General features: G+C 43.5%; 1 protein-coding gene across 3 annotated transcripts in view; it reads right to left on the bottom strand.

Moving 5' to 3' along the window:
• ric8b (RIC8 guanine nucleotide exchange factor B) overlaps positions 1–27,713 on the bottom strand; it is a 133,002-nt gene that overhangs the window by 21,573 nt on the left and 83,716 nt on the right. For 2 of the 3 annotated variants that reach the window (XM_073059810.1, XM_073059809.1), the window contains 4 exons: positions 18,536–18,686; positions 17,109–17,204; positions 11,782–11,926; positions 23–167 (listed from right to left, as the gene is read on the bottom strand). In XM_073059810.1, the coding sequence (XP_072915911.1) occupies positions 23–167; positions 11,782–11,926; positions 17,109–17,204; positions 18,536–18,686 (537 nt within the window). The remainder of the gene's footprint in view (positions 1–22; positions 168–11,781; positions 11,927–17,108; positions 17,205–18,535; positions 18,687–27,713) is intronic. The other variant, XM_073059811.1, reaches the window with a different exon arrangement.

Genomic DNA, 27,713 nt, shown 5'->3' with positions numbered 1-27,713 from the left:
AATTGTTTAAAAAGTTACTCACTAAGATTTGACACTTTTGTACTCTTCAGTATCTGTGTCCTCATCGTCAGAGTACACCCCACTTCCCCGTCCTCCGGCCAGCAGTCCGTGGGCAGCGAGTAGTCCTGCCGCGTTCCCATAGCCAGTGTACTTTAACAAGCAGTCGACTGGAAGATAGAGGCATGCGTCAATAAACTCCACACTGATTCTAGCAACATTTTCCATTCAGAAACTATAGACTGATTACCACAGAATGGAAAAAGTAACACACTTCCATGCTGCAGTTAACTGCATACTAACAAATCATCTGAGAAAGGAGGTAACTGTGGATTAGGTACTGATAGTTTTTAAAGAGCTTATTTCCAGCAGACACATGGGGTGTATGGGGTGTCCTAGAAGGGGTAGCACCTCTGCTGAAAGGCCTTGTCATGCCCATTCTGGGGCAGCTTGTTCACTTTTAGTCCCCACCGGACACTCAGATCTAGTCTGTGGCTCCAAGTAGCTGTTCACATGCAACAGTAGCCAAACTCCAGTACACTGCTTCAACAGGTGGGCTAAACCAGGTGAAGGTAGCTGGTGGCCTCATACTCAGGTGAGTTTGGGACATGCCTGTCCTAGCATGTGAAATCTGCTCGGACTAGGTGGATGAAATCAAGTGAGATTGAATGGCCAGGAAGATGGATCTATAAATCTCCGTGGAGAGCGAAGGGCATGACAAGGCACAAAAGTAGTCTTCGTTATCCACTGCAACCGAGGAAAACCCCAGCTGTGATAATTACTCGTACTACTGATCCCAGACTTCTGAGGTTGAATGAGTGGAACTGCTCCAGTGCAATGGCTTTTCCACTTTAAAAACCTTCCCGTATAGGTTTCCTGGCATCGTCAGATATGGCAGACAATCAACATTTCCAAAAAGGCTGAGTTGGAAGCACTTTTCTCAAACATTTCCAGATGATCTTAAGTCGTAATCTGAACAACCAGTGATGGAAACTTTTGAATAACTCATCATATAGACGGGAAAGGAATGGAGGGTTATGGGCTGAGGGCAGGTAGGTGGGACTAGGTGAGAGTAAGCATTCGGCACGGACTAGAAGGACCGAGATGGCCTGTTTCCGTGCTGTAATTGTTATATGGTTATAACATATAACCTTGGACATTCAGATCCCAACTACAACCATCCTTCAGCCATAATTCAGTGATGGCCACAACATCATACCTGGCAACAAGATCATCCACCTTATTTCTTATACTATGTGCATTTAGATACAACACCTTGAGTACCATATTTGCTATCCTTGCTGATTCTGCATCCCTAATGTTTTGATACTCAGCCTGTTGGCTGCAATTTTGTCCCATCACCTGCCTGTCCTTCCTGACAGTCTGACTGCATGCTATCTTTACTTTTTTACCATATGTCCTATCCTGAGTCCCTACAGTCCGGTTCCCAACCCCCTGCCAATTAGTTTAAACCCTTTCCAACAGCTCTAACAAACCTGTCTGCGAGAATATTGGTCCCCCTTCGGTTCAGTTGCAACCCGTCACTTATGAACAGGTTATACCTCTCCAGAAGAGACCCCAATGATCCAAGAACCTGAAGCCCTGCCCCCTGCACCAGCTTCTCAGCCACACGTTTTATCTGCCAAATCACCGTTTCCACCCTCACTGGTGTGTGGCAGAGACAGCAATCCAGAAATTACTACGCGGGAGGTTCCTGCTTCTCAGCTTTCTACCTAGCTCTCTAAATTTTCTTTTCAGGACCTCATTGCTTTCCCTTCCTATGTCATTGGTACCAATATGTACCAAGATATCTGGCTGGTCCCCTTCCTCTCCAAAATGTGGACACAAGCTGAGACAATCCCTGACCCTGGTACCTGGGAGGCAACATACCATCCGGGTGTCCTGTTCATGTCCACAGAATCTCCTGTTTGTTCCCCTCACTACCACTCCCTTCTTCTCTCTCTTTCCCTTCTGCACCAGTGCCTGTAACCTGGTTGCCGTGGCATTTTCCTGGGAGGTCATCCCCCACAGAAGTATCCAAATCGGTATACTTGTTTTTGAGTGGAATGGCCACAGGGCTGCTCTGCTTGAACTGCTTATTTCTATTTCTCCTGACAGTCTCTCAGCTGCTCGCCTCCTGCAATTTTGGGGTGACTACTTCCCTGTAACTTTGATCAATGATTTCCTCGCTCTCTCGTACAAGCCAAAGGTCATCCAGTTGCTGCTCCTGATCCATAACACAGTCTTCAAGGAGCTGCAGCTGGATGCACTTCATGCAGACATAATTCCCCAGAAGACTCTGGGTCTCACAGTTGTCCAACATCCGGCACGAAAAACATACCACAGCCATTTAAATGGTACAGTAAGAGAGGAAAAAAAGATAAAAAGGAAACCTTAACAGATGCTTTACACAGAGCCGACACCTCTTCCTTGCCAAAGCTTATCGTTGCTTCTCTTGCCACCGGCCTTCTCCCGCCAATGGCCTCTCCACTTATCCCTTCCGTACTTTTATTTAGTTCGTCAAGCTCTGTTGACACTGCTGATAGGCCCCGTACAATGGACAAACACCCGTGAAGCTCTCTTTTTAAATAACTGCCACTGACCAGCGAGAAACACCTCTTGTCGAGCTCTGTTGATGCCACTGATAGGCCCCAAACAATGGACAAATGCCCATGAAGCTCTCTTTTTAAATAACCGCCACCAATCTGCAAGAAACACTTCTTCTTCTTAGAGCTCCATTGATGCCACTGATAGGCCCCAAACAACAATAAAGTCAATTCAATTCAATTCATTACTTTCAGTACCTCAGAGTAGAAACTACCCACAGCTATTAGGTGAGTTGATTACAAACAGCAGAACTAAATGCTCGAGGGTTAATGATGAGATTGTGTTAGCAACTGGAAACGCCACACATTGCATTCTTATACTTTCTGACAAGTAGGCATATATTATCATTTATATTTGGATGTGAAAAAACAAGAATTTAGCAACTGATTGAACACAGAAAATTACAGCACAGTACAGAACCTTCAGCCTACACTGTTGTGCCGATCTTTACATAGCCTCCATGTTTCAATCATCCATGTGCTTTAGAGTCTCTTAAATGTCCCTAATGTATCTGCCTTTACTACCACTCCTGGTAGCCCATTCCACACACCAACTAATCTCTGTGTAGAGGTTTCCTCTGACATCCACCCTCTACTTTCCTTTAATCACGTTAAAATTACGCCCTTTTATTTTAGCCATTTTTACCTTCGGAAAAAGTCTCTGGCTGTCCATTCCATCAATACCTCTTATCATCTTACACACCTTTATCATTTACCTCCTATCCTCCTCCACTCCAAAGAGGAAAACCCTAACTCACTCAATCTATCTTCATAAAATGCTCTCTAATCCAAGCAGCGTCCTGGTAAATCTCCTCTGCATCCCCTCTAAAACTTCCTCATCCTTTCTATAGTGAGGTGACCAGAACTGAACACAATACTTCATATGATGTCTAACTAAGGTTTTAAAGAGCTGCACTTTAGCTTGCATTTGCAGTATTATTTATTTAGAGATACAATGTGGAACAGGTCCTTTAAGCCTAACAAGTCAAACTGCCCAGCAACCCACCTACTTATAGGTGGTGGAACAAAGGACCCTATAGAAAATCTTGGCAATTCTGGACAACGTTTTTCACCCTCTGCATGCCATCTTGGCTGAACAGAGGAGTACTTTTAGTAATAGACTAAAACTTTAGTAACAGCTGTACTGCCCCAAAGAGCGCTATATGAGGTCATTCTTACCCTCGGCCATTAGGCTCTATAATAAATCAACCTCTAGCCGGGGAAGTGATGACTCCCTCCTGTTCAAAGCAACACTTACAACACGCTGGAGGAACTCAGCAGGTTGGGCAGCATCTGTGGAAACGAGCAATGTTTCGGGCTGAGACCCTGTGTGTCCTGACGAAGGGTCTCAGCCCAAAACGTTGACTGCTCGTTTCCACGGATGCTGCCCGACCTGCTGAGTTCCTCCAGCGTGTTGTAAGTGTTGCCTTGACCACAGCATCTGCAGTGTACTTTGTGTTCCCTCCTGTTCAATTGTTTGAGATAACTTATCTTTTATTCTTTCTTATTTTTCTTCTAATATTTGCATATCTGTGCATTTGTAATGCTACCGTGACGCTGTAATTTCCTTTGGGATCAATAAAGTATTCATGTGAAATCTGAGAAAGAGAAGCCGAAATCAGATGTGTCGGTATTTCAGTGGAGTAAAGGAAGTTACAGTAGCACGAGAGAGGAACTGGCCAAGGCTGACTGGAAAGGGACACTAGCAGGAAGAACAGCAGAGCAGCAGTGGCTGGAGTTTATGCAAGAAGTGAGGAAGGTGCAGGACAGATATATTCCAAAGAAGAAGAAATTTTCAAATGGAAAAAGGATGCAACTGTGGCTGACAAGAGAAGACAAAGCAAAAGTAAAAGCAAAGCAGAGGGCATACAAGGAAGCAAAAATTAGTGGGAAGACAGATTGGGAAGTTTTTAAAAGCTTACAAAAGGAAACTAAGAAGGTCATTAAGAGGGAAAAGATGAACTATGAAAGGAAGCTAGCAAATAATATCAAAGAGGATACTAAAAGCTTTTTCAAGTATATAAAGAGTAAAAGACAGGTGAGAGCAGATATAGGACCGATAGAAAATGATGCTGGAGAAATTATAATGGGAGATAAAGAGATGGCGGAGGAACTGAACGAGTATTTTGCATCAGTCTTCACTGAGGAAGACTTCAGCAATATACCGGACATTCAAGGGTGTCAGGGAAGAGAAATATGCGCAGTCACAATTACGACAGAGAAAGTACTCAGGAAGCTGAATAGTCTAAGGGTAGATAAATCTCCTGGAGCAGATGGAATGCACCCTCGTGTTCTGAAGGAAGTAGCAGCGGAGATTGTGGAAGTATTAGCAATGATCTTTCAAAAGTCGATAGATTCTGGCCTGGTTCCGGAGGACTGGAAGATTGCAAATGTCACTCCGCTATTTAAGAAGGGGGCAAGGAAGCAAAAAGGAAATTATAGACCTATTAGCTTGACATCGGTGGCTGGGAAGTTGTTGGAGTCGATTGTCAAGGATGAGGTTATGGAGTACCTGGAGGCATATGACAAGATAGGCAGAACTCAGCATGGTTTCCTTAAAGGAAAATCCTGCCTGACAAACCTAGTGCAATTTTTTGAGGAAATTACAAGTAGGCTAGACAAGGGAGATGCAGTGGATGTTGTGTATTTGGATTTTCAGAAGGCCTCTGACAAGGTGCCGCACATGAGGCTGCTAAACAAGATAAGAGCCCATGGAATTACGGGAAAGTTACATACGTAGATAGAGCGTTGGTTGATTGGCAGGAAACAGAGAGTGGTAATAAAGGGATCCCGTTCTGGTTGGCTGCCGGATACCAGTGGTGTTCCACAGGGGTCCATGTTGGGGCCACTTCTTTTTACGTTGTATATCGTTTTGCTCTTTTGGAAGAGGACAGCGAGGCTTTGAGAAGAAGTGCGGCGGCGGCCATTTTCAAATTGCTTCTCAGATCGGAGTTCTGAGAGGCGGGACTGCGCAGGCACGTGAAGGAGGCCTGGGAAGGAGGGAAGATATAAAAAGAATGCAGCCTTAAGCAGCGGGCAGCGGAGTGAGCCGGGAGCAGAGCGTAGGGCTTGGGCTCAGAGGGCTTAGGCGGAAGAGGGCACAGTAGGCTTATCTTTTAGTACTCCTTGTTATTTTCAGTTATTCGGGAAGTATGAGTGTGAGGGCAGCTTGTTGTTCTCGGTGTCGGATGTGGGAGATCCTGGAGTCTCCGAGCCTCCCGGACGTCCACATCTGCGCCAGGTGCGCCGAACTGCAGCTCCTGAGGGACCGAGTTAGGGAACTGGAGCTGCAGCTCGATGACCTTCGCCTGGTCAGGGAGAGTGAGGAGGTGATAGAGAGGAGTTACAGGCAGGTGGTCACTCTGGGGCCACGGGAGGCAGATAGGTGGGTCACGGTCAGGAAGGGGAAGAGGCAGGTACTAGAGAGTACCCCAGTGGCTGTACCCCTTGACAATAAGTACTCATGTTTGAGTACTGTTGGGGGGGGGGACAGCCTACCTGGAGGAAGTGACAGTGGCCGTGCCTCCGGCACAGAGGACGGCCCTGTAGCTCAGAAGGGTAGGGATAGAAGAAAGAGGACCATAGTAACAGGGGACTCGATAGTCAGGGGTTCAGACAGTGGTTCTGTGGAGGTGATCGGGAGTCCCGGATGGTAGTTTGCCTCCCTGGTGCCAGGGTTCGGGACGTTTCTGATCGCGTCCAAGATATCCTGAAGTGGGAGGGTGAGGACCAGAGGTTCTGGTACATGTAGGTACCAATGACATAGGTAGGAAAGGGGAAGAGGTCCTGAAACGAGAGGAGAGGGAGTTAGGAAGGCAGTTAAGAAGGACCGCAAAGGTAGTAATCTCGGGATTACTGCCTGTGCCACGCGACAGTGAGAGTAGGAATGGAATTAGGTGGAGGATGAATGCGTGGCTGAGGGATTGGAGCAGGGGGCAGGGATTCAAGTTTCTGGATCATTGGGACCTCTTCTGAGGCAAGCGTGACCTGTTCAAGAAGGACGGGTTACACTTGAATCCTGGGGGGACCAATATCCTAGCGGGGAGGTTTGCTAGAGCTACAGGGCAGACTTTAAACTAGAAAGATGGGGGGGGGGGGCGGAAATCAATTTGAGGAAACTATGGGAGAGGAGGTTAGTTCACCAGTAGAGCAAGTAAGTAGACAGTGTGTGAGGAAGGAAAGGCAGGTGATGGAGAAGGGATGCACTCAGCCCGAAGATGTAGGGGAGAAGAAAGAAAAGGATAATAAATTTGAATGCATTGCTAGGGATGAAAAGAGAGGAGGAGGTGGAGAGTATCTTAAATGTATCTATTTTAATGCTAGGAACATTGTAAGAAAGGTGGATGAGCTTAAAGCGTGGATTGATACCTGGAATTATGATGTTGTAGCTATTAGTGAAACATGGTTGCAGGAAGGGTGTGATTGGCAACTAAATATTCCTGGATTTAGTTGCTTCAGGTGTGATAGAGTAGGAGGGGCCAGAGGAGGAGGTGTTGCATTGCTTGTCCGAGAAAATCTTATGGCGGTGCTTTGGAAGGATAGATTAGAGAGCTCCTCTAGGGAGGCTATTTGGGTGGAATTGAGGAATGGGAAAGGTGTAGTAACACTGATAGGAGTGTATTATAGGCCACCTAATGGGGAGCGTGAGTTAGAAGAGCAAATGTGTAAGGAGATAGCAGATATTTGTAGTAAACACAAGGTGATGATTGTGGGAGATTTTAATTTTCCACACATAGATTGGGAAGCTCATTCTGTAAAAGGGCTGGATGGTTTAGAGTTTGTGAAATGTGTGCAGGATAGTTTTTTGCAAGAATACATAGAAGTACCAACTAGAGATGGGGCAGTGTTGGATCTCCTGTTAGGGAATGCGATAGGTCAGCTGACAGATGTATGTGTTGGGGAGCACTTCGGGTCCAGTGATCACAATAGCATTAGCTTCAATATAATTATGGAGAAGGACAGGACTGGACCTAGAGTTGAGATTTTTGATGGGAGAAAGGCTAACTTTGAGGAGATGCGCAGGGATTTAGAGAGAGTGGATTGGGTCAAGTTGTTTTATGGGAAGGATGTAATAGAGAAATGGAGGTCATTTAAGGGTGAAATTATGAGGGTACAGAATCTTTATGTTCCTGTTAGGTTGAAAGGAAAGGTTAAAGGTTTGAAAGCGCCATGGTTTTCAAGGGATATTAGAAACTTGGTTCGAAAAAAGAGGGATGTCTACAATAGATATAGGCAACATGGAGTAAAGGAATTGCTCGAGGAATATAAAGAATGTAAAAGGAATCTTAAGAAAGAGATTAGAAAAGCTAAAAGAAGTTACGAGTTTGGTTTGGCAAATAAGGTGGAAGTAAATCCGAAAGGCTTCTACAGTTATATTAAAAGCAAGAGGATAGTGAGGGATAAAATTGGTCCCTTAGAGAATCAGAGTGGTCAGCTATGTGTGGAGCCGAGGGAGATGGGAGAGATTTTGAACGATTTCTTCTCTTCGGTATTCACTAAGGAGAAGGATATTGAATGGTGTAAGGTGTGGGAAACAAGTAAGGAAGTTATGGAACCTATGACAATTAAAGAGGTGGAAGTACTGGCGCTTTTAAGAAATTTAAAAGTGGATAAATCTCCGGGTCCTGACAGGATATTCCCCAGGACGTTGAGGGAAGTTTGTGTAGAGATAGCAGGAGCTCTGACGGAGATCTTTCAGATATCATTAGAAACGGGGATTGTGCCGGAGGATTGGCGTATTGCTCATGTGGTTCCATTGTTTAAAAAGGGTTCTAGAAGTAAGCCTGGCAATTATAGACCTGTCAGTTTGACATCAGTGGTGGGTAAATTAATGGAAAGTATTCTTAGAGATAGTATTTATAATTATCTGGATAGACAGGATCTGATTAGGAGCAGCCAGCATGGATTTGTGCGTGGAAGGTCATGTTTGACAAACCTTATTGAATTTTTTGAAGTAGTTATGAGGAATGTTGACGAGGGTAAGGCAGTGGATGTAGTCTATATGGACTTCAGCAAGGCCTTTGACAAAGTTCCACATGGAAGGTTAGTTAAGAAGGTTCAGTCGTTAGGTATTAATGCTGGAGTAATAAAATGGATTCAACAGTGGTTAGATGGGAGATGCCAGAGAGTAGTGGTGGATAATTGTTTATCGGGATGGAGGCCGGTGACTAGCGGGGTGCCTCAGGGATCTGTTTTGGGCCCAATGTTGTTTGTAATATACATAAATGATCTGGATGATGGGGTGGTAAATTGGATTAGTAAGTATGCCAATGATACTAAGGTAGGAGGTGTTGTGGATAATGAGGTGGGTTTTCAAAGCTTGCAGGGAGATTTATGCCGGTTAGAAGAATGGGCTGAACGTTGGCAGATGGAGTTTAATGCTGAGAAGTGTGAGGTTCTACATTTTGGCAGGAATAATCCAAGTAGAACATACAGGGTAAATGGTAGGGCATTGAGGAATGCAGTGGAACAGAGAGATCTAGGAATAACAGTGCATAGTTCCCTGAAGGTGGAGTCTCATGTAGATAGGGTGGTGAAGAAGGCTTTTGGAATGCTGGCCTTTATAAATCAGAGCATTGAGTACAGAAGTTGGGATGTAATGTTAAAATTGTACAAGGCATTGATAAGGCCAAATTTGGAATATTGTGTACAGTTCTGGTCACTGAATTATAGAAAAGATATCAATAAATTAGAGAGAGTGCAGAGACGGTTTACTAGGATGTTACCTGGGTCTCAGCACTTAAGTTACAGAGAAAGGTTGAACAAGTTAGGTCTCTATTCATTGGAGCGTAGAAGGTTGAGGGGGGATTTGATTGAGGTATTTAAAATTTTGAGAGGGATAGATAGAGTTGACGTGAATAGGCTGTTTCCATTGAGAGTAGGGGAGATTCAAACGAGAGGACATGATTTGAGAATTAGGGGGCAAAAGTTTAAGGGAAACACGAGGGGGTATTTCTTTACTCAGAGAGTGATAGCTGTGTGGAATGAGCTTCCTGTAGAAGTAGTAGAGGCCAGTTCAGTTGTGTCATTTAAGGTAAAATTGGATAGGTATATGGACAGGAAAGGAGTGGAGGGTTATGGGCTGAGTGCGGGTAGGTGGGACTAGGTGAGATTAAGAGTTCGGCACGGACTAGGAGGGCCGGAATGGCCTGTTTCCGTGCTGTGATTGTTATATATGGTTATATCAACGATTTGGATTATGGAATAGATGGCTTTGAGGCTAAGTTTGCTGATGATACAAAGATAGGTGGAGGCCCAGTAGTGCTGAGGAAACACTTGGATAGATTGGGGGAATGGGCAAAGAAGTGGCAAATGAATTACAATGTCGGAAAGTGTATGGTCATGCACTTTGGTAGAAGAAATAAACCGGCAGACTATTATTTAAATGGGGAGAGAATTCAAAGTTCTGAAATGCAACGGGACTTGGCAGTCCTCGTGCAGGATACCCTTAAGGTTAACCTTCAGGTTGAGTCGGTGGTGAAGGAGGCGAATGCAATGTTGGCATTCATTTCTAGAGGAATAGAGTATAGGAGCAGGGATGTGATGTTGAGGCTCTGTAACGCACTGGTAAGACCTCACTTGGAATACTGTGTGCAGTTTTGGGTTCCTTATTTAAGAAAGGATGTGCTGACATTGGAGAGGGTTCAGAGAAGATTCACTAGAATGATTCTGGGAATAAGAGGGTTAACATATGAGGAATGTTTGACTGCTCTTGGACTGTACTCCTTGGAGTTTAGAAGACTGAGGGGGGACCTCATAGAAACATTTTGAATGTTGAAAGGCATGGACAGAGTGGATGTGGCAAAGTTGTTTCCCATGGTGGGGGAGTCTAGTATGAGAGGACATGACTTGAGGATTGCAGGGTGCCCATTCAGAACAGAGGTGCGAAAAACTTTTTTTTAGCCAGAGGGTGGTGAATCTATGGAATTTATTGCCACGGGCGGCAGTGGAGACCAAGTCATTGGGTGTATTTAAGGCAGAGATTGATAGGTATCTGAGTAGTCAGGGCATCAAAGGTTATGGTGAGAAGGCGGGGGAATGGAACTAAAGGGGAGATTGGATCAGCTCATAATGAAATGGCAGAGCAGACTCGATGGGCTGAATGGCCGAGTTCTGCTCCTTTGTCTGATGGTCTTATATATCTAGTTAACCCTGGCCTAATCACAGGACAATTTACAATCACCAATTAACCTACTAAACCAGTAGGTCTTTGGACTGTGAGAGGAAACTGGAGCACCTGGTGAAAACCCATGTGGTCAGGGGGAGAACAAAGGAACTCCTTTCAGGAGGTGCTGGAGCTGCACCCCGAACTTTGGAACACCCCAAGCTGTAATAACTGCTACACTAAGTGCCGGTAGCATTTGGATGATCTATAACATAGGTTGGTCTGTAAGATGCAGGTCTGGGCTGTGGGGGTGGGGGGGGGGGGGGGGGGTTTAAAATGAGGGAGCAGGGTCAGTGAAAAGCTCTTTCAAAGAGCCAGCATGGGGAATTTATTGTCATGTGCACAAGTAGGGAGAGGAGAGGTACAGGGATAAAGAATATCGTCATGGACACATAGATACAGGCAACACAGAGAACATAAGTGATACAGGATAATGAACAGAGAATAAAGACACAGGTTTAATGATGCCCATCAGCTCTGTATGTTGCCCTTCACTGACACTGGTCAAAGGATTAACAAGGTGCATTCACAGTTACAAACACACTGACACTGGTCAGAGGATTGAGAATGGGTTTTCAGAGTTACAAATGCACTGACACTGGTCATTTTCACTGTTAAAAATGGACTAACACTGGTCACAATATTGACATGAGTTTTTCATCAGGGACGGTAGTGATAGGGGACTCAATAGTGAGGGGAACAGACAAGAGATTCTGCAGACATGAATGGGACACCCGGATGGTATGTAGACAGAAAGTAAACATTTTCAATAGCCAGTAACTATTTACAAAATTATACAGAAACATACAGTAATATGTAACTGAACAACAAGTTATTATTCTTTCCTGAACTGCATGTGTGAGACCCCCCCCTTTATTTATTTATTTAGAGATAAAACGCAGAACAGACCCTTCAGGCCCAACGAGCTGCAATCCACCGATTTAACCCTAGCCTCATCACTGGGTTAACTGCAGTACGGAGTGGTTACAGAGGTAGGAAATTCCTAATGCTCACCACTCTCTTTGCACAGCACAAAGAGAAACTCTGCTGCTGTGTGCTTCACTCCTGTGTCGATGTGCGTCATAAGGCGAACCAGCTTATTCCGAAGAGTGTTGCCAACTTCAGGGCGGTTCGTTACATCTTTTAAGGGAGGCAGGACCTGGGATAGTAAGATTGGCAGAAGGTGATAAAATACAGACATTTTTGCTTTCCAGTGGGGAGGAGATTTGACATGCCACAAGATTAAATTCTTAATTCATTCTGTGATATTTAACTGTAGGTCAGCAGGGAATGGACAGGACAAACAGTTGAAATTAAATTTAATATAGAAAGCGTATAAATAGACTTTCATTATGCCATTGTCACAATACTTCTCAAATGTGTACCGTCCTTCCCATATACATCTGTGGTTCTTAATGAAGCTTTGGGAATTGGAGGAATTATAGAGCAGCACATTAGGACAGCTTCTGTCCTCCAGCTTAGGCTGCACCTTCCTGTTGCAGCAGATATAATGTCTGCTTTTAACTAACTGGCCATTAGGAGATGCTCAACAGCAGGGTTATAGGGCCAATCCTTCCTCTGCCATACCAACCACGCTGGGTCAGCATGATTACTGAACAGTCAGAGGTAAATTTAACCATCCAGACTCAGAGGAAATCTGCAACATGGGATAAGTATCAGCTCAGACAAGTTACAAACACTGTCATATTGGATCTAGTTCAGTTCAGCCTAGGTTAGTGAAAGCAACTATCAGAAAGTGTCTCACACTGCCTATACCCGTGAAAAAGAGACTCCAGTTTACCCAGAAAACATTACAGAACAGATACAGCATGGAAGGAGGCCACTCATCCCTTAAGTCTGTACTAGCTCTAAATATGGAAAATCCACCTCTTTAGACCAGACCCTTCCACTTCTCTCTGCGGGACTCTCCCACCTCCCTCTCAGAGGTCCTTCCACCTCTTTTCCTGCAGAGATTCTGTAAGACAGTAAGACCATAAGACATAGGAACAGAATTAGGCCATTCAGCTCATTGAGTCTGATCTGCCATTCCATCTTGGCTGATCCCGGATCCCACTCAACTCCATACACCTGCCTTCTTGCCATATCCTTTGATGCCCTGACTGATCAGGAAACTATCAACTTCCACCTTAAATATACCCACAAGCCTGGCCTCCATCGCAGTCTGTGGCAGAGCATTCTACAGATTTACTACTCTCTGGCTAAAAAAAAATTCCTTACCTCTGTTCTAAAAGTTCACCCCTCAATTTTGAGCTGGTGCTCTCTAGTTTTGGATAGCCACACCATAGGAAACATCCTCTCCACATCCACTCTATCTGGTCCCTTCAACATTCGGTAGGTTTCAATGAGATTCCCCCCCCCCCCCCACCCCGGCATTCTTTTAAATTCCAGTGAGTCCAGGCCCAAAGCTGCCAAACACTCCTCATATGTTAACCCCTTTATTCCCAGAATCATCCTGCCTCCTCAGGACTCTCTCCAATGACAACACATCCGTCCCGAGATTTGGGGCCCAAAACTGTTGACAATACTCTAAGTGTTGCCTGACTAGTGTCTTATAAAGCCTCAGCAATATCTCCTTCCTTTTATATTCTATTCCCTTGAAATAAATGCCAACATTGCATTTGCCTTCTTTACCACAGATTCAACCTGTAAATTAACCTTCTGGGAGTCTTGCACAACGACTCCTAAGTCCCTCCGCACCTCTGATGTTTGAACCTTCTCCCCACTTAGATAATAGTCCATACTATTGTTCCTTTTACCAAAATGCATTATCATACATTTCCTAACACTGTATTCCATTTGCCACTTTTTTGCCCATTCTTCCAATTTGTCTAAGTCCTGCTGCAATCACATTGCTTCCTCAGCACTATCTACCGCTCTACCTATCTTCTTATCATCCACTAACTTTGCCACAAAGCCATTAATTCTGTTATCTAAATTACTGACAAACAATATGAAAAGTAGAGGTTCTAAGACTGACCCCTGAGGCACACAACTAGTCACTGGCAGCCATATTCCCACACACTGCCTCCTTCCCTTCAGCAATTCCTCCATCCATGCAAGGATTTTCCTGTAACAGCATAGGATTTTATCTTGTTAAGCAGCCTCATGTGTGGCACCTTATCAGATGCCTTCTGAAAATCCAATTTAATGACATCCACTGCCTCTCCTTTATCTACCCTGCTTGTTACTTCCTCGAAGAACTCTAACAGATTTGTCAGGCAAGATTTCCCTTTACAGAAACCAGGCTGACTTTGATTTATTTTATCATTCATCTCCAAGTACCCCAAAATCCATCCTTAATAATAGACTACAACACTTTCCCAACCACTAAGTTAGGCTACCTGGCCTATAATTTCCTTTCTTTTGCCTTCCTCCTTTCTTAAAGAGTGGAATGACATTTGCAATCTTCAATTCCTCCAAGACTATGCCAAAATCAAGTGATTCTTGTAAGATCATATTCAATGCATCCATTGTCTCTTCACCAACCTCTTTTAGAAATCTGGAATGTAATCCATCTGGTCCAGGTGACCTACCCACCTTAAGTCTTTTCAGTCTGCCTAGCACTTTTTCCTTTGTAATAGCAATGACACTTATTCCTGCTTCCTGGCAAAAGGACCTCTGGCACACTGTCGGTGTCTTCCACATCAAAGAATGACACAAAGTACCATTTAGTTCATCTGCCATTTCTTTGACTTCCATTACTATCTCATCAGCATCATTTTCCAGTGGTCCAATAAGAAATCTCAGCTCCCATTCTCTCTTTCTATAACTAAAAAATCTACTAGTTTCCTGCTTTATATTATTGGCTGCATACCACTGGCAGTTGAGAACAACTTCTGTGGGAGATATCTATCCTGCACCTTGTGAACTATTCCCAGAAACCTCAGCCATCTCTGCTCTGCCATCATCCCTGCCAGTATCCTCCACCAATCCACCTGGGCAAGCTCCTCTCTCATGCCTCTGTAATTCCCTTTATTCCATTGTGATACTGACACATGTGATTTATGCTTCTCCCTCTCCAAATGCAGTACGAATTCAATCATATTATCACCGCCTCTTAAGGATTCCTTCACATTAAGCTCCCTAATAAGATCTGGGTTATTACACAACGCTTAATCTAATACAGCCTTTCCCCAAGTAGGCTCAAGCACTAACTGCTTTAAAATGCCAGCTTCTAGGCATTCAACAAGTTCCCTCTCTTGCAATTCAACACCAATCTGATTTTCCCAGTCCCCTTGCATATTGAAGGCTCCCATTACAATTGTGTCATTACCACTATTACATGCCTTTTCCAGCTCCCTTTGCAATCTCAACCCCACACCGTTGCTACTATTTAGAGGCCTATATATGATTCCCATATTGATTTATTTTACCCTTGTAGTTTCTCAACTTCACCCACAAAGGTTCAACATTCTCTGACCCTATGTCACCTCTTTCTAAAGATGTAATTCCACCTCTTACCAGCAGAGCCACACCACGGCCTATGCCTTTCTGCCTGTCCTTTCCATACAAAGCATATCCTTTAATGTTAAGCTCCTAACTATGGCCTTCTTTCAGCCACAACTCAGTGATGCCCACGACGTCATAACAACCAAACTCTAATTTTGCCATGAGTTCATCCACCTTATTGCGAATGCTATGCACATTTAAATACAGCATCTTCAGTCCTGCATTCTTTGCCCTTTTGAATTTTGCCTCTGTGGTACAATTTAATTCTTTGCTCTGTCTGCACCCAATCATTGGCTTGTCCTTCTTTATGTTCATGTTACATCCATCTTTTCAGTCTGCCTAGCAATTTTTCCTTTGTAATAGCAATGACACTCATTCCTGCTTCCTGACAAACAGACCTCTGGCACACTGCCAGTGTCTTCAACATCGAAGAATGATGAAAATCCTCAGCTCTATCATCCTGGTTCCCATCCCCTTACCATATTAGTTTAAACCGCTCCCAAACCTGCCCACAAGAATATTGGTCCCCCTCAGATTTCAGTGCAACCAGTCCTTTTTTTTAAAAACAGGTCACAACTGTCACAGAAAAGATCCCAATTATCCAGAAATCTGAATCCCCACCCCCTGCTCCAATTCTTCAGGCACGCATTTATCTGCCATCCATCTGTGTCAACAGACTCCAATCAGTTCTCCCATTCCTACTGATGTAACAATGAGCTGTGGTACAAGGAGGAGATAGACAGCCTCATGAACTGGTGCCATGGCAACAACGTTTCCCTAAATGTCAACAAACAAAGAGCTGGTCATTGACTTCAGGAAGGAGTTGGCGCACACACTTCTGTTTACAGCAACTGGTCTTGTGGTCAAGATGGTTGACTGCTTCAAGTTCCCAGGAATGAACATCACCAATGGCCTGTCCTGGACCTACGACACTGACACCACGGTGAAGCTCACCAATGCTTCTAGTTCTTCAGAAGGCTAAAGAAATTAAGCATGTGCCCATCGTTCTTTACCAATGCACCATAGAAAGCATCCTATCTGGATGCATATCAGCTTGGTATGGCAACTGCTCTGTCTAAAACCATGAGAAACTGCCCAAGAAATACACAGTACATCACTGAAACCAGCCTCTCCTTCATGGACTCTGTCTACACTTTTTGCTACCTTGGCCCAAAACATCGACTGTACTTTTTTCCATAGATGCTATTTGATCTGCTGAGTTCCTCCAGCATTCTGTGCGTGTTGCATAAAACTAACCTGTTTGCTAATTTCCCCATTAAAGATGAACGGGTTTCATTCTGATAGATTAACGCTCTTTCTCTATCCACGATGTTGTCTGCCTTGCCAATTGTTCTAGCATCTAAATGAACAAACATGTGGCGCCATGGAAACAAGCTCAGTAAAGGGAGTTTAGAGGTGATGCTAAACTACAACAAGGAGTTCTCACATAGTCAGCGTGGGTTTCGAATGAAAAATAATCCCGTTTTACAAATCTCCTTGACTTTGACAATGTCACAGAACTTTCATCATTAATTTTAATTAAGGTATAATTTACTTAGATAAATACACTTTGAAAATAAATATACACTAAAAGCCACTGAGATCTGGGACAGAATGTGAATTAGAAAAGAGAAATAGGGAAAGCAGTGGACGGAGTAATTGACACAGTTTTTAAGACAAACAATTACAGATTTTATTGAGCTTTGATCAGAAGTTGGATCTTACCAAGTTGCCATTTATAGTTTTAACAAAGTTAATCCAATTTCTGGTGTTCTATGCTCCAGAGATACTTAAACAACTAAAATATTTCTCAAATTTTCTGTGAAAGAATCGAATAACTTATTTTCTGATATATCTTTTCAACTCCTTACCCTTGAACGGATATATTTTCTCATATCTTTGTGAATCCTGCAACTCTCTGTCAAAACGCTTAAAACTGGAGTCAGTCCTTCTTTTAAATTGGTCCCCTATCAAACATGAGGGCACAAATAAATAAATTAATATTTCATTTTTAAATCAAAGGATTAGAGAAGTTGTTTATCATATGCTTGATGTTTCCTGTTGGCTCAAAAAAACTCCAGCTTCAGGCCATGGAGTGGAATATCTCAGCTTAGCTCTTTTGTTCCTATAGGTCTCTTTGCTCCAGGTTTCTAATGAAGGACTACCTAACCTTAGGAAATACCTTTTCCTCTGCATTAACCAGAGCCTTCCTCAACTCCAGCCCCAGACTTGTGCTCCCTGGCTGATACACATAATATCACACTGCACTGTAAACACTTTAAACCACTGTTTACAATAGATTTTTCATTGTGAATGCATGCTGTTATTTATGCACATTTTACACTATAAGACATTGGAGCAGAATTAGGCCATTTGACCCATTGAGTCTGCTCCTCCATTTCATCATAGCTGATTTATTATCCCTCTCAACCCCATTTTTCTTCCCGTAACTTTTGACACACTGACTAATCAAGAACCTATCAACCCCTGCTTTACATATTCCCAATGAGTTAGTCTCCACAGTCGACTATGGCAATAAGTTCCACAGATTCACCACCCTCTGGCTAAAGAAACTCTTCCTCATCTCTGTTCTAAAGGGACATCCTATTCTGAGGCTGTGCCCTCTGGTGCCAGACTTCCCCGCTATAGGAAACATCCTCTCCACATCCACTCTGTCTAGGCCTTTCAATATTCGATAGGTTTCAGTGAGATCCCCTCATTCTTCTAAACACCAGTGTACATTACTCCCTAATGTATCTTATTCCCCACTTTAAGCAACTGAAATAATGAGCTTCAATTCATTTCCCTACAAAAGAATGGAAGGAAAAAGCATTGAAGGAGTAATTCTTTGCCCTCTTCCCCTTGGGAATTGTAAAGGACAAACAGAAAGTGGTGATAAACCCTGTGTAAACCTGTCAGAATGCAAGTACATCTTCCTCACTCAAGTACCTCTGATCATGGTGTGGAAGATTTGTAGTGACATTTGATATTATTCATGCAAAATGTGACGCCGGTATTTATAAATGATGCAAATCAGTGCATTTTTGTCATAATATACGGTTTAAAACCAGAAGACAAGTGAAAGCCTGCTCACTTAATTCCTACTGAACTCAAATAAATAACATTGGTAATTGGGAATGCCCACTAAAATGAAACTACATCAAGTGATCCCGATGAAGAGAAGATGTGAACATAGCATATCTTAACCCAGCATGAGAATTTCTCCCTCAGCACCAGTGGGTGTCACAACATCACTGGATAGGGCTGGATTTGAACACAAAACCAACGTGTGCCTTACCCTGTCTATTCTCTTCTCCATAAAAGCTAGCAAAACCTCAACTGCGTCCATCTTCTTCCCGTTGTAATCGATTGCTCTACATTCGATGTCTGGGCTGAAGAGGAGATCGAGGCTTGACACTGGAATGTTGTTCAAAAGATTGATTGTGTGACTGAAAGAAAATTAAAAGTTTGAATGCTCCTCAGAAAGTGCATGCAGCAAGAGAAACAAACTGAAGGCAGGTCAGATATTCAGCCCTCCGCACTTTACTAGAGGTCTGGAACACAAAGTGACAATTGATCCACATTTCAATACTCATTCAATGTAACTATTTTACTAGTATTTGCATGTATTCCAAGTCAAGCAGAAATATTCCTGGTGACTGGCTGTAACTCACAGAGCCTACCACTGAAGTTGTTTTGCAGACAGATCCAGTATCAATACATGCTGATATTTATGTATTTATGCATACTTTACTCTGTATCTGTACTGATAACTTTATTTTTATATAATTTCTTATTCTTTATAATTATTGAATTTTGTTTACTGTTAAATATTGTGCCAATATACCACAGCAAATTCCTAATACATGTAAATATATATAGAACACAAGAGTACAGCGCAAGAAGTGTTGAACCAAATCAATTAAATTAGTAATCAAGAGGCTAACTAAACTAATCTCTTCTGCCTACACAATATCCATATCCTTTAATTTTCATTATGTTCATGTGTCTACCTAAACATCTCTTAAAAGTCCCTAAAGTATTTGCCTCTACAGGGCATCAAAGGATATGACGAAAAGGCAGGTGTATGGGGTTGAATCGGATCTGGGATCAGCCATGATGGAATGGCGGAGCAGACTCGAAGAGCTGAATGGCCTAATTCTTCTCCTATATCTTATGTTTCTTACAATTCCAGGTACCCACTACTCTCTGTGTAAAAATGTATATGGCAAATAAAGTTGTCTGTTGATAAAAGGACAGCATGAAAATAGCTTTTTCTAGAGCACATTAACCTCACTGGGTTAGTGGGTGCTCCCAGAATCCTGCTCCACCAACCTCATACTTGTATTGTTCACAAGATTCATTGTAGAGTGCTCAAGGTCTCTGACGGATGCAGTTAGAAGTTTTTTTTCTGGCATGATGCACAATAATGTGGCTTTTGGATATAAAGGCAAGATTGGCAAGCACAAGTATAGAATCCCACCACTACAATACAGCACAAACAGTGTAGTCAGTTCAATCGATACAGCTCATTACACTTCTCATAAATGTATCTGCTTTATGATCTCTCGAATTTAGGAAGACAACACACACAGAATGCTAGAACTCTACAGGTCAGGCAGCATCTATGAAGGGGAATAAAAAGTTGATGTTTTGGACCAAGAGCTTTCATCAGGATTCTCGGCCTAAAACATCACCTGTTTACTCCCTCCAAAGATGCTGCCTGACCTGCTGAGTTCCTCCAGCATTTTGTATGAGTTAGTATGGATTTCTAGCATCTGCAGAATCTCTTGTGTTTAGAATTTAGGGAAGTGACTTTTTGAAAAGATCCGGGCATATTACTGAACAACTTCTACATATTCTTGATGCGTCCTGATCCTTGAGCATTATTTTGGCAACAGGCACCATACTGACTGTGAAAATGATGAACCATGGAACATTATGCACAAAAATTTTGTAAAATCTTGCAAAAATATGGTGCAGCTTAAAGATTAACTTTATTTGTCATGTGTACGTTGAAACATACAGTGAAAAGTGTCGTCTGCATCAACAACCAACGCAGTCCAAGATTGTGCTGGGGCCAGCCCACAAGCGTTGCCATGTTTCCAGTGTCAACATTACATGACCACAACTTATTGACCCTAATCTGTAGATCCTTGGAATGTGAGAGGAGACCCAGAGGAAACCCAAATGGTCACAGGGGTGACGTACAAACTCTAAACAGATAGTGGCAGGAAATGAATCCCAATTGCCGCTGTTGTAAAGTTAACTGCCATGCCGCCGCCTCTGCTGCTAGCAGTGGGTAGCTGGTAAAGTTGCTGCCTGACAGTGACAATAGGTGCAGGAGTAGGCCATTTGCCCCTTCGAGCTAACACCACCATTCAATGTGTTCATGGCTGATCATCCACAATCAGTACCCCGTTCCTGCCTTCTCCCCATATCCCTTGACTCCGCTATCTTTAAGAGCTTTATCTAACTCTTTCTTGAAAGCATCCAGAGAATTGGCCTCTACTGCCTTCTGAGGCAGAGCATTCTTTAGATCCACAACTCTCTGGGTGAAAAAGTTTTTCCTGAACTCCGTTCTAAATGGCCTACCCCTTATTCTTAAACTGTGACCTCTCGTTCTGGACTCCCCCAACATCAGGAACATGTTTCCTGCCTCTAGAGTGTCCAATCCCTTTATAATCTTATACGTTTCAATCATATAAGTGATTTCAGTGGCTTAATCTGTGCCCCCAATGCTGTCTGCAAGAAGTTTCCACGTTCTTCCCTGAGTGCACAACCCAAGCCATAGTTTGTAGATTAAATGTCTGCAGCAGGTTGGTAAAGTGTGTAAACAGGGTGTAGACTCTGGGGGTTGACAACAGCTGGTGGGTGTAGTCTCGCTGGAACCTGTTTTTGTGTTTTAGACTTCAAGCTTCCCAATCCCAACCTGGAGTACTTATGGTGTTTCACAACCTCTAAATAACAATCAATGCAGGTGAAGGTGCAGACTGGCCACAGTTTCAGCTGCTGTACATGTACATGTGACTGACTCTGCCCATGGGATCTCTGCAGCCCTTTCCATGTACTACACTCATTGGCAACACCATTCTCCAGCTGAGGTAAACACACACAATCTACATGTGTGTGCGCTCCAACTACTCCATGGCTTCTCTCCCTTCTGGTGTCAGTTATTGTCACCAGTGAGTTTCCACCACAGTAATGGCACATAATGCAATGGTCAGTACCCTTATAACTGGGTGGCATGGTAGTGTAGCATAATGTTTTTTTTTACAGCACCAGTGACTGAAGTTCAATTCCACTGCTGTTTGTAAGGAGTTTGTACATTCTCCCCATGACCGTGTGGATTTCCCCCAGGTGCTCCAGTTTCATCCCACATTCCAAAGACATATAGATTAGGGTTAGTGAGCTGTGGGCATGCTATGCTGGTGTCAAATGGTGGCAACATTTGCAAGGTGCCCCCAGCACATCCTGTGTTGGTCCTGGACACAAATGGCATATTTCACTGTTTGTTTTAATGTACAAGTGACAAATCAAGCTAATCTTTAACTGGTGGGCACATTCTGTACCAGTGAACAACTTAAATCTGTCTCTGCCCTCATCAGCCAATCCCCCACTCACTCACTCAATCACCAGAGACTGTCGCCTCCCCCATTCTACCAGTGTGCTCTGCCAGTCCCTGTCAAGTTGCTCACACGCTCACTATGCCACTTCCCATTAATCACATCCTCATTCAGCTGACACCACCTGCCCCGCTCCTCTGATCAGCCATTTCCACCAGACAACACGTAGTGTGATGGCGTCTACCCACATTCACATCTGGCATGTAATCAGAGAGCTTTCACCTTAAACCAAGTGCTCAACTATTTATGAATAACACTAGTTATGTTAATTGTCACTAAAGAATGCAGCATATTTCCCCAAATAAACCAGGCAAAATAGGGGATGAATTATGAGACGATCATTCCTAGCTGGACTAAAGAGAAGAAAGATTACTTTTATTCGTTACATGTGCATTGAAACATATCGTAAAACGTATTATTTGTGTCAACAATCAACATCATCTGAGGATGTACTGGCTGCGGCTTAGAAGTGCTGTCATGCTTCCAGTCCCAACACGGACCCATGCATCTTTGCAGTGTGGGAGGAAATCAAAGCACTTGGAGGAGTCCCACACGGTCATAGGGGAATGTACAAACTCCTTACAGAGAGTGGAGGGAATTGAACACAGGTCGGTGGCACTGTTAAGCGTTACGCTAACTGCTATGCTATGTGTTGATATACTGCTTTTAGGAATATATTCCCAGATTTGGTATATTGTATTAGTTCTGTGTTTCAGCTTTACGTGCTAGACAATAAAAGATGAGCAGAATAAAAGCCCTGCAATACAGAGAGCCTGCGTCAGACTCTGTGCTGCAGGCGGAGGTGCAAAATCGTGGATTGGTACTCAGGTAGGAAAGGAAGTGAACCGGTGTCAATAGGTAACACCATCACTCTCAGAGTCATAGAGAATGCCGATGGCTTTGTATAGACATATGTTTGGCAAAATAGACCCTTCAGTCCATCCAGTCCATGCAAACTGTTCCCATTGACTTACACCTGAACCAAACCCCAGACCCATGAACGAATTGGGCCGCAAGGGCCCATTCTTGTGCTGTACAATTTCATTATGCTGGCTGCTAGACCTAGCTCTTAACCACAGTGACAGAACGTTTTTTGTTCCTCTTGAAAAAAAACTACCTCCAGGAATTCCTGGGGAAGAACCCCATTTCCTAAATGTCTTCTGATTTTCTGCTCTTTTAACCAAGTGAGGTGATGTTGGGTCTGGAATCAGCCCCCAGTGCCTACTCCTCACTGACACTAAGGTCTCCTTTTATGGAGCAAATGCAAGAGACTCCACAACACCTTGGAACATCAGTTTATGGATCACTGTGTTTCAGTAAAAGATCCCTGACTTTCTGATCTCTGTCACTCTGCTGACAGTTTTATTTGCCGAAGAGGGTATGAAATTCCTTAGCTTCCACCGAGTCTGCCACTATACACAGGTCTACACAAAGCCATTAGCATTCTTCCCCTAGGAGGTAGAACTACACACTAGTGTTGAGCATATATGAGCCCTTATTGCACCCTAGACAGCCCATTAATCATCTTTGGATGACACTCACCCCCCTCAGCTCTCAGCCCCCTCCTGACCAATACACTGAATGAAGCTCCTGACACTCTCAGCCACTTCTCACAATGAGTGTACACTGACACAAATTACTAGCTGCTCACATTCAGCTGATGAACGACTCACGGCTTTATAAGCATCATGGGAGAGGGAGCCGCTTTCAAGCAGTTCTCCCCAGATCTTTTCACATTAAGCCCACAATAGTTTGGGAACCATTTCATTAAAAGCAAATTCAATATGTTGTTAACTTATTAAATGTCACAGTTTTTGTACAGCTGTTAATCCCAGCATGTGTTATGAAGACGAAGCAGTGGTGGACATATAATTCAAATCATCAGTGAACCATGGCTGGGAAAAAAAAGTGACAATATATTTAATAATTCATGATCCAGTGTAACATATAAACAGTTATATTTCTGTCTGAATATGCTGTAATGTACTGCTTAAATCCCTTGACATATGTTGTACATATAGTAATTTGATTAACATCATAAACAGGTCAAACTGCAGAATATACAATGTGCTTAACTTTATTCAACTCTACAGCTAATATAAGATATTAAAAGCAAGGTTAAAGGAGAAAGGAACACAGTGTAAGATAACAGGGTGATTGAATCAAATCAAAAAGTGATCTTGATGATTACCTGAGCACATTGTGGCTTTTCTCATTCTACAGATGCTGGCAGAGAAAGGATTAACATCAGAGCTTGTGTGATTATCCCTGGCTTCAACAATGATAATAGACAGAGTCTTTTTCCCAGGGTGGAAATGTCAAATACTAGAGGGCATAGGTTTAAGGTGAGAGGGGGGAAATTTAAAGGAGATTTATGAGACAATTTTTTTTTAAACACAGTGGTTGGTGCCTGAAACATGCTGCCAGTGAAAGTGGTGGAACAGATTATCATAGTTACGTCTGCAATAGACAGACACATGAACAGGCAGGGAAAGGAAGGGTGTGCGCCATATGCAAGCAGATGGATTTCAGCTAGACTGGCATTTTGGTCGTCACAGACTGTGGACCAAAGGGCCTCTTCCTGTGCTGTAATGTTCTACATTCACCATCACTTTCAAAAGATGGTGCTTCAAAAAGTGGCATCCATCATTAAGGACCTTACCACCTATGATGCACCCTCTTATCATTACCATCATCAGGGAAGAGGTAGAGGAACCTGAAGATACTCAATGTCTTAGGAACAGCTTCTTCCCCTCTGCCGGCAGATTTCTGAACAGACGATGAACCCATGAACACTACCTGCAGATTTCTGAATAGACAATTAACCCGTAAGACTATGAAACATAAGAGCAGAATTAGGCCACTCAGTCCGTCAAGTCTGCTCCACCATTCCATCATGGCTGATCCCGGATCTCACTCAACCCCATACACCTGCCTTCTCACTATACCGTGATGCCCTGACCAATCAGGAAACAATCAACTTCCGCCTTAAATATACACACGTACTTGGCCTCCACCCCAGCCAGTGACAGAGCATTCCACAGATTCACTACTCTCTGGCAAAAAAAAATCACCCTTACCTCTGTTCCAAAAGGTCTCCCCTCAATCCTGTGGTGGTGCCCTCCAATTCTGGATATACCCACCATAGGAAACATTTTCTCCACAACCACCCTATAACAGTCCTTCAACATTTGATAGGTTTCAATGAGATACCCACACACTCTTCTAAATCCCAGCCAGTACAGGCCCAAAGCTGCCAAAAGCTCCCATGTTAACCCTTTCATAACTGGAACCATCTTCATGAACCTCCTCTAGACTCTGTCCAATGACAACACATCCCCTTTGAGATAAAGGGCCCAAAACTGTTGACAATACTCCAAGTGCAGCCTGACTAGTGTCCTGTAAAGGCTCAGCCTTATTTCCTTGCTTTTATATTCCACTCTCCTTCAAATAAATGTCAACATTTCATTTGCCTTCTTTACCACAGACTCAACCTGCAAATTAACCTTTAGGCTTTGTTCCAGGGAAGGTGGGACCTGTTCTGATGGGACAGTTTGCACTTGAACTGGAGAGGGACTAACATCCTCGCAGGTAGATTTGCTAGTGCTGCTCTGGGGGGTTTAAACTAGATTTGCAGGGGGAGGGGAACCAGAGTGTTAGAGCAGATAGTGAGGTGGAGGAGAATAAAGGTCATGCGAGGACTGCATGTATAGACAGAAATCAAAGGTTTGTACGTGATAGAAATGTTCTCAGGTGCATCTATTTCAATGCAAGGAGTATTGTAGGTAAGGCAGATGAGTTTAGGGTGTGGATTGTCACGTGGGATTATTATTGCTATTAGTGAGACTCGGTTGCAGGAGGGACAGGACTGGCATCTTAATGTTCTGGGGTTCCGTTGTTTTAGACGTGATAGAGGGGGTGGGATAAAAGGGGGAGGAGTGGCATTACCAGTCAGGGAAAATATCACAGCTGTGTGTAAACAGGACAACCCAGAGGGCTTGTCTAGAGGCCATATAGGTGGAGCTGAGGAACGGGAAAGGTGTGACCACACTAATATAGGGTTGTATTATAGACTGCCCAATCGTCAGAGAGAATTGGAGGAACAAATCTGTAGAGAGATAGCAGACCGATGTAAGAAACAGTAAGTTGTAATAGTAGGGGATTTTAACTTTCCACATATTGACTGGGACTCCCACACTGAAAGGGCTAGATGGATTGGAGTTTGTCAAATATATTCAGGAAAGTTTTCTAAATCAATACATAGAGGTACCTACGAGAGAGGATGTAATACTTGATCTCCTATTAGGGAACCAAACAGGTCAGGTGACAGAAGTATGTGTAGGCGAACATCTTGGGTCCAGTGACCATAATGTCATTAGTTTCAAGTTAATTATGGATAAGGATAGGTCTGGTCCTCAAGTTGAGGTTCTAAATTGGAGAAGGGCCAATTTTGTAGAAATGAGAAAGGATCTAGGAAGAGTGGATTGGGATAAGTTGTTTTCTGGCAAGGATGTGGTAAGCGGAAGGCCTTCAAAGGCGAAATTTTGAGAGTGCAGGGTTTGCATGTTCCTGCCAGGATTAAAGGCAAAGTTAACAAGCATAGGGGTTTTCAAGGGATATTGGCGATCTGATTAAGAAAAAGAAAGAGGTGTATAGCAGGTATAGGCAACAAGGAACAAATGAGGTACTTGAAGAGTATAGAAAATACAGAAGAAGGAAATCAGGAAGGCAACAAGAAGACATGGGGTTGCTTTGGCAGATAATGTGAAGGTAAACCTGAAGGGTTTCCACAAGAATATTAAGAGTAAAAGGATAGTAAGGGACAAAACTGGTCCTCTGGAAGATCAGACTGGCTGTCTATGTGTGGAGCCTCATGAGATGGGGGCGATCTTACACAGTTTTTTTTTTGCTTCAGTATTTACTCAGGAAACTGGCATAATGTACATGGAAGGATGGGAAACAAGCAGTAGTGTCATGGAACATATAGAGATTAAAGCGGAGGAGGTGCTTGCTGCCTTACAGCGAATAAAGGTAGATAAATCCCCCGGGCCTGACATGATATTTCCTGGAACCTTGAGAGAGACTAGTGTAGAAATTGCAGGGACCCTGGCAGAAATATTTAAAATGTCCTCAGCCACTGGTGTGGTGCCAGAGGTTTGGAGGGTGGCTCATGTTGTTCTGTTGTTTAAAAAAGGCTCCAAAATTAAACCAGGTAATTACAAGCCTGTGAGCCTGACATCAGTAGTAGGTAAATTATTGGAAGGTGTTCTGAGAAATTGGATATAGAAGTAGGATATACAAGTATTTGGACAGCCAAATCCTGTCTGTCATGGCAGACAAACGGAGGTGCTCAACGAGGTGGTCCCCCAATCTGCGTTGGGTCTTGCCAATGTAGAGGAGGCCGCATCGGGAGCAATAGATGACCCCAACAGACTCACAAGTGAAGTGTTGCCTCACCTGGATCTCTCAGTTGCCACCCACTTCAACTCTGCTTCACATTCCCATTCGGATATGTCCATACATGGCCTCCTCTACTGCATGATGAGGCCAAGCCAGGTTGAAGGAGCAACACCTCATACTGTCTGGGTAGTCTCCAGCCCCTTGGTATGAACATCAAATTCTCCAACTTCTGGTCATTCCCTCCCTCTCCCTTTCCCCTATCCCAGTTTCACTCTGCCTCCTCCTCCAGCTGCCTATCACCTCTCTCATGATTCCATCATCTTCTACTACCCACAGTGCTTTTCCCCTTGCATTTCTTCTTCACCTTTCCTGCCTATCCCCTCCCCCACCCCTTGATCTTTCCTCTTACTGGTTTTTCACCTGGCACCTACCAGCCTTCTCCTTTCCCAC

The sequence above is a fragment of the Hemitrygon akajei genome, chromosome 10 (genome assembly GCF_048418815.1).
Source record: "Hemitrygon akajei chromosome 10, sHemAka1.3, whole genome shotgun sequence".
NCBI classification, from domain to species: domain Eukaryota; kingdom Metazoa; phylum Chordata; class Chondrichthyes; order Myliobatiformes; family Dasyatidae; genus Hemitrygon; species Hemitrygon akajei.
Note: the sequence above shows the minus strand (reverse complement) of the source record. Positions and strands in the feature narration are given on the sequence as shown.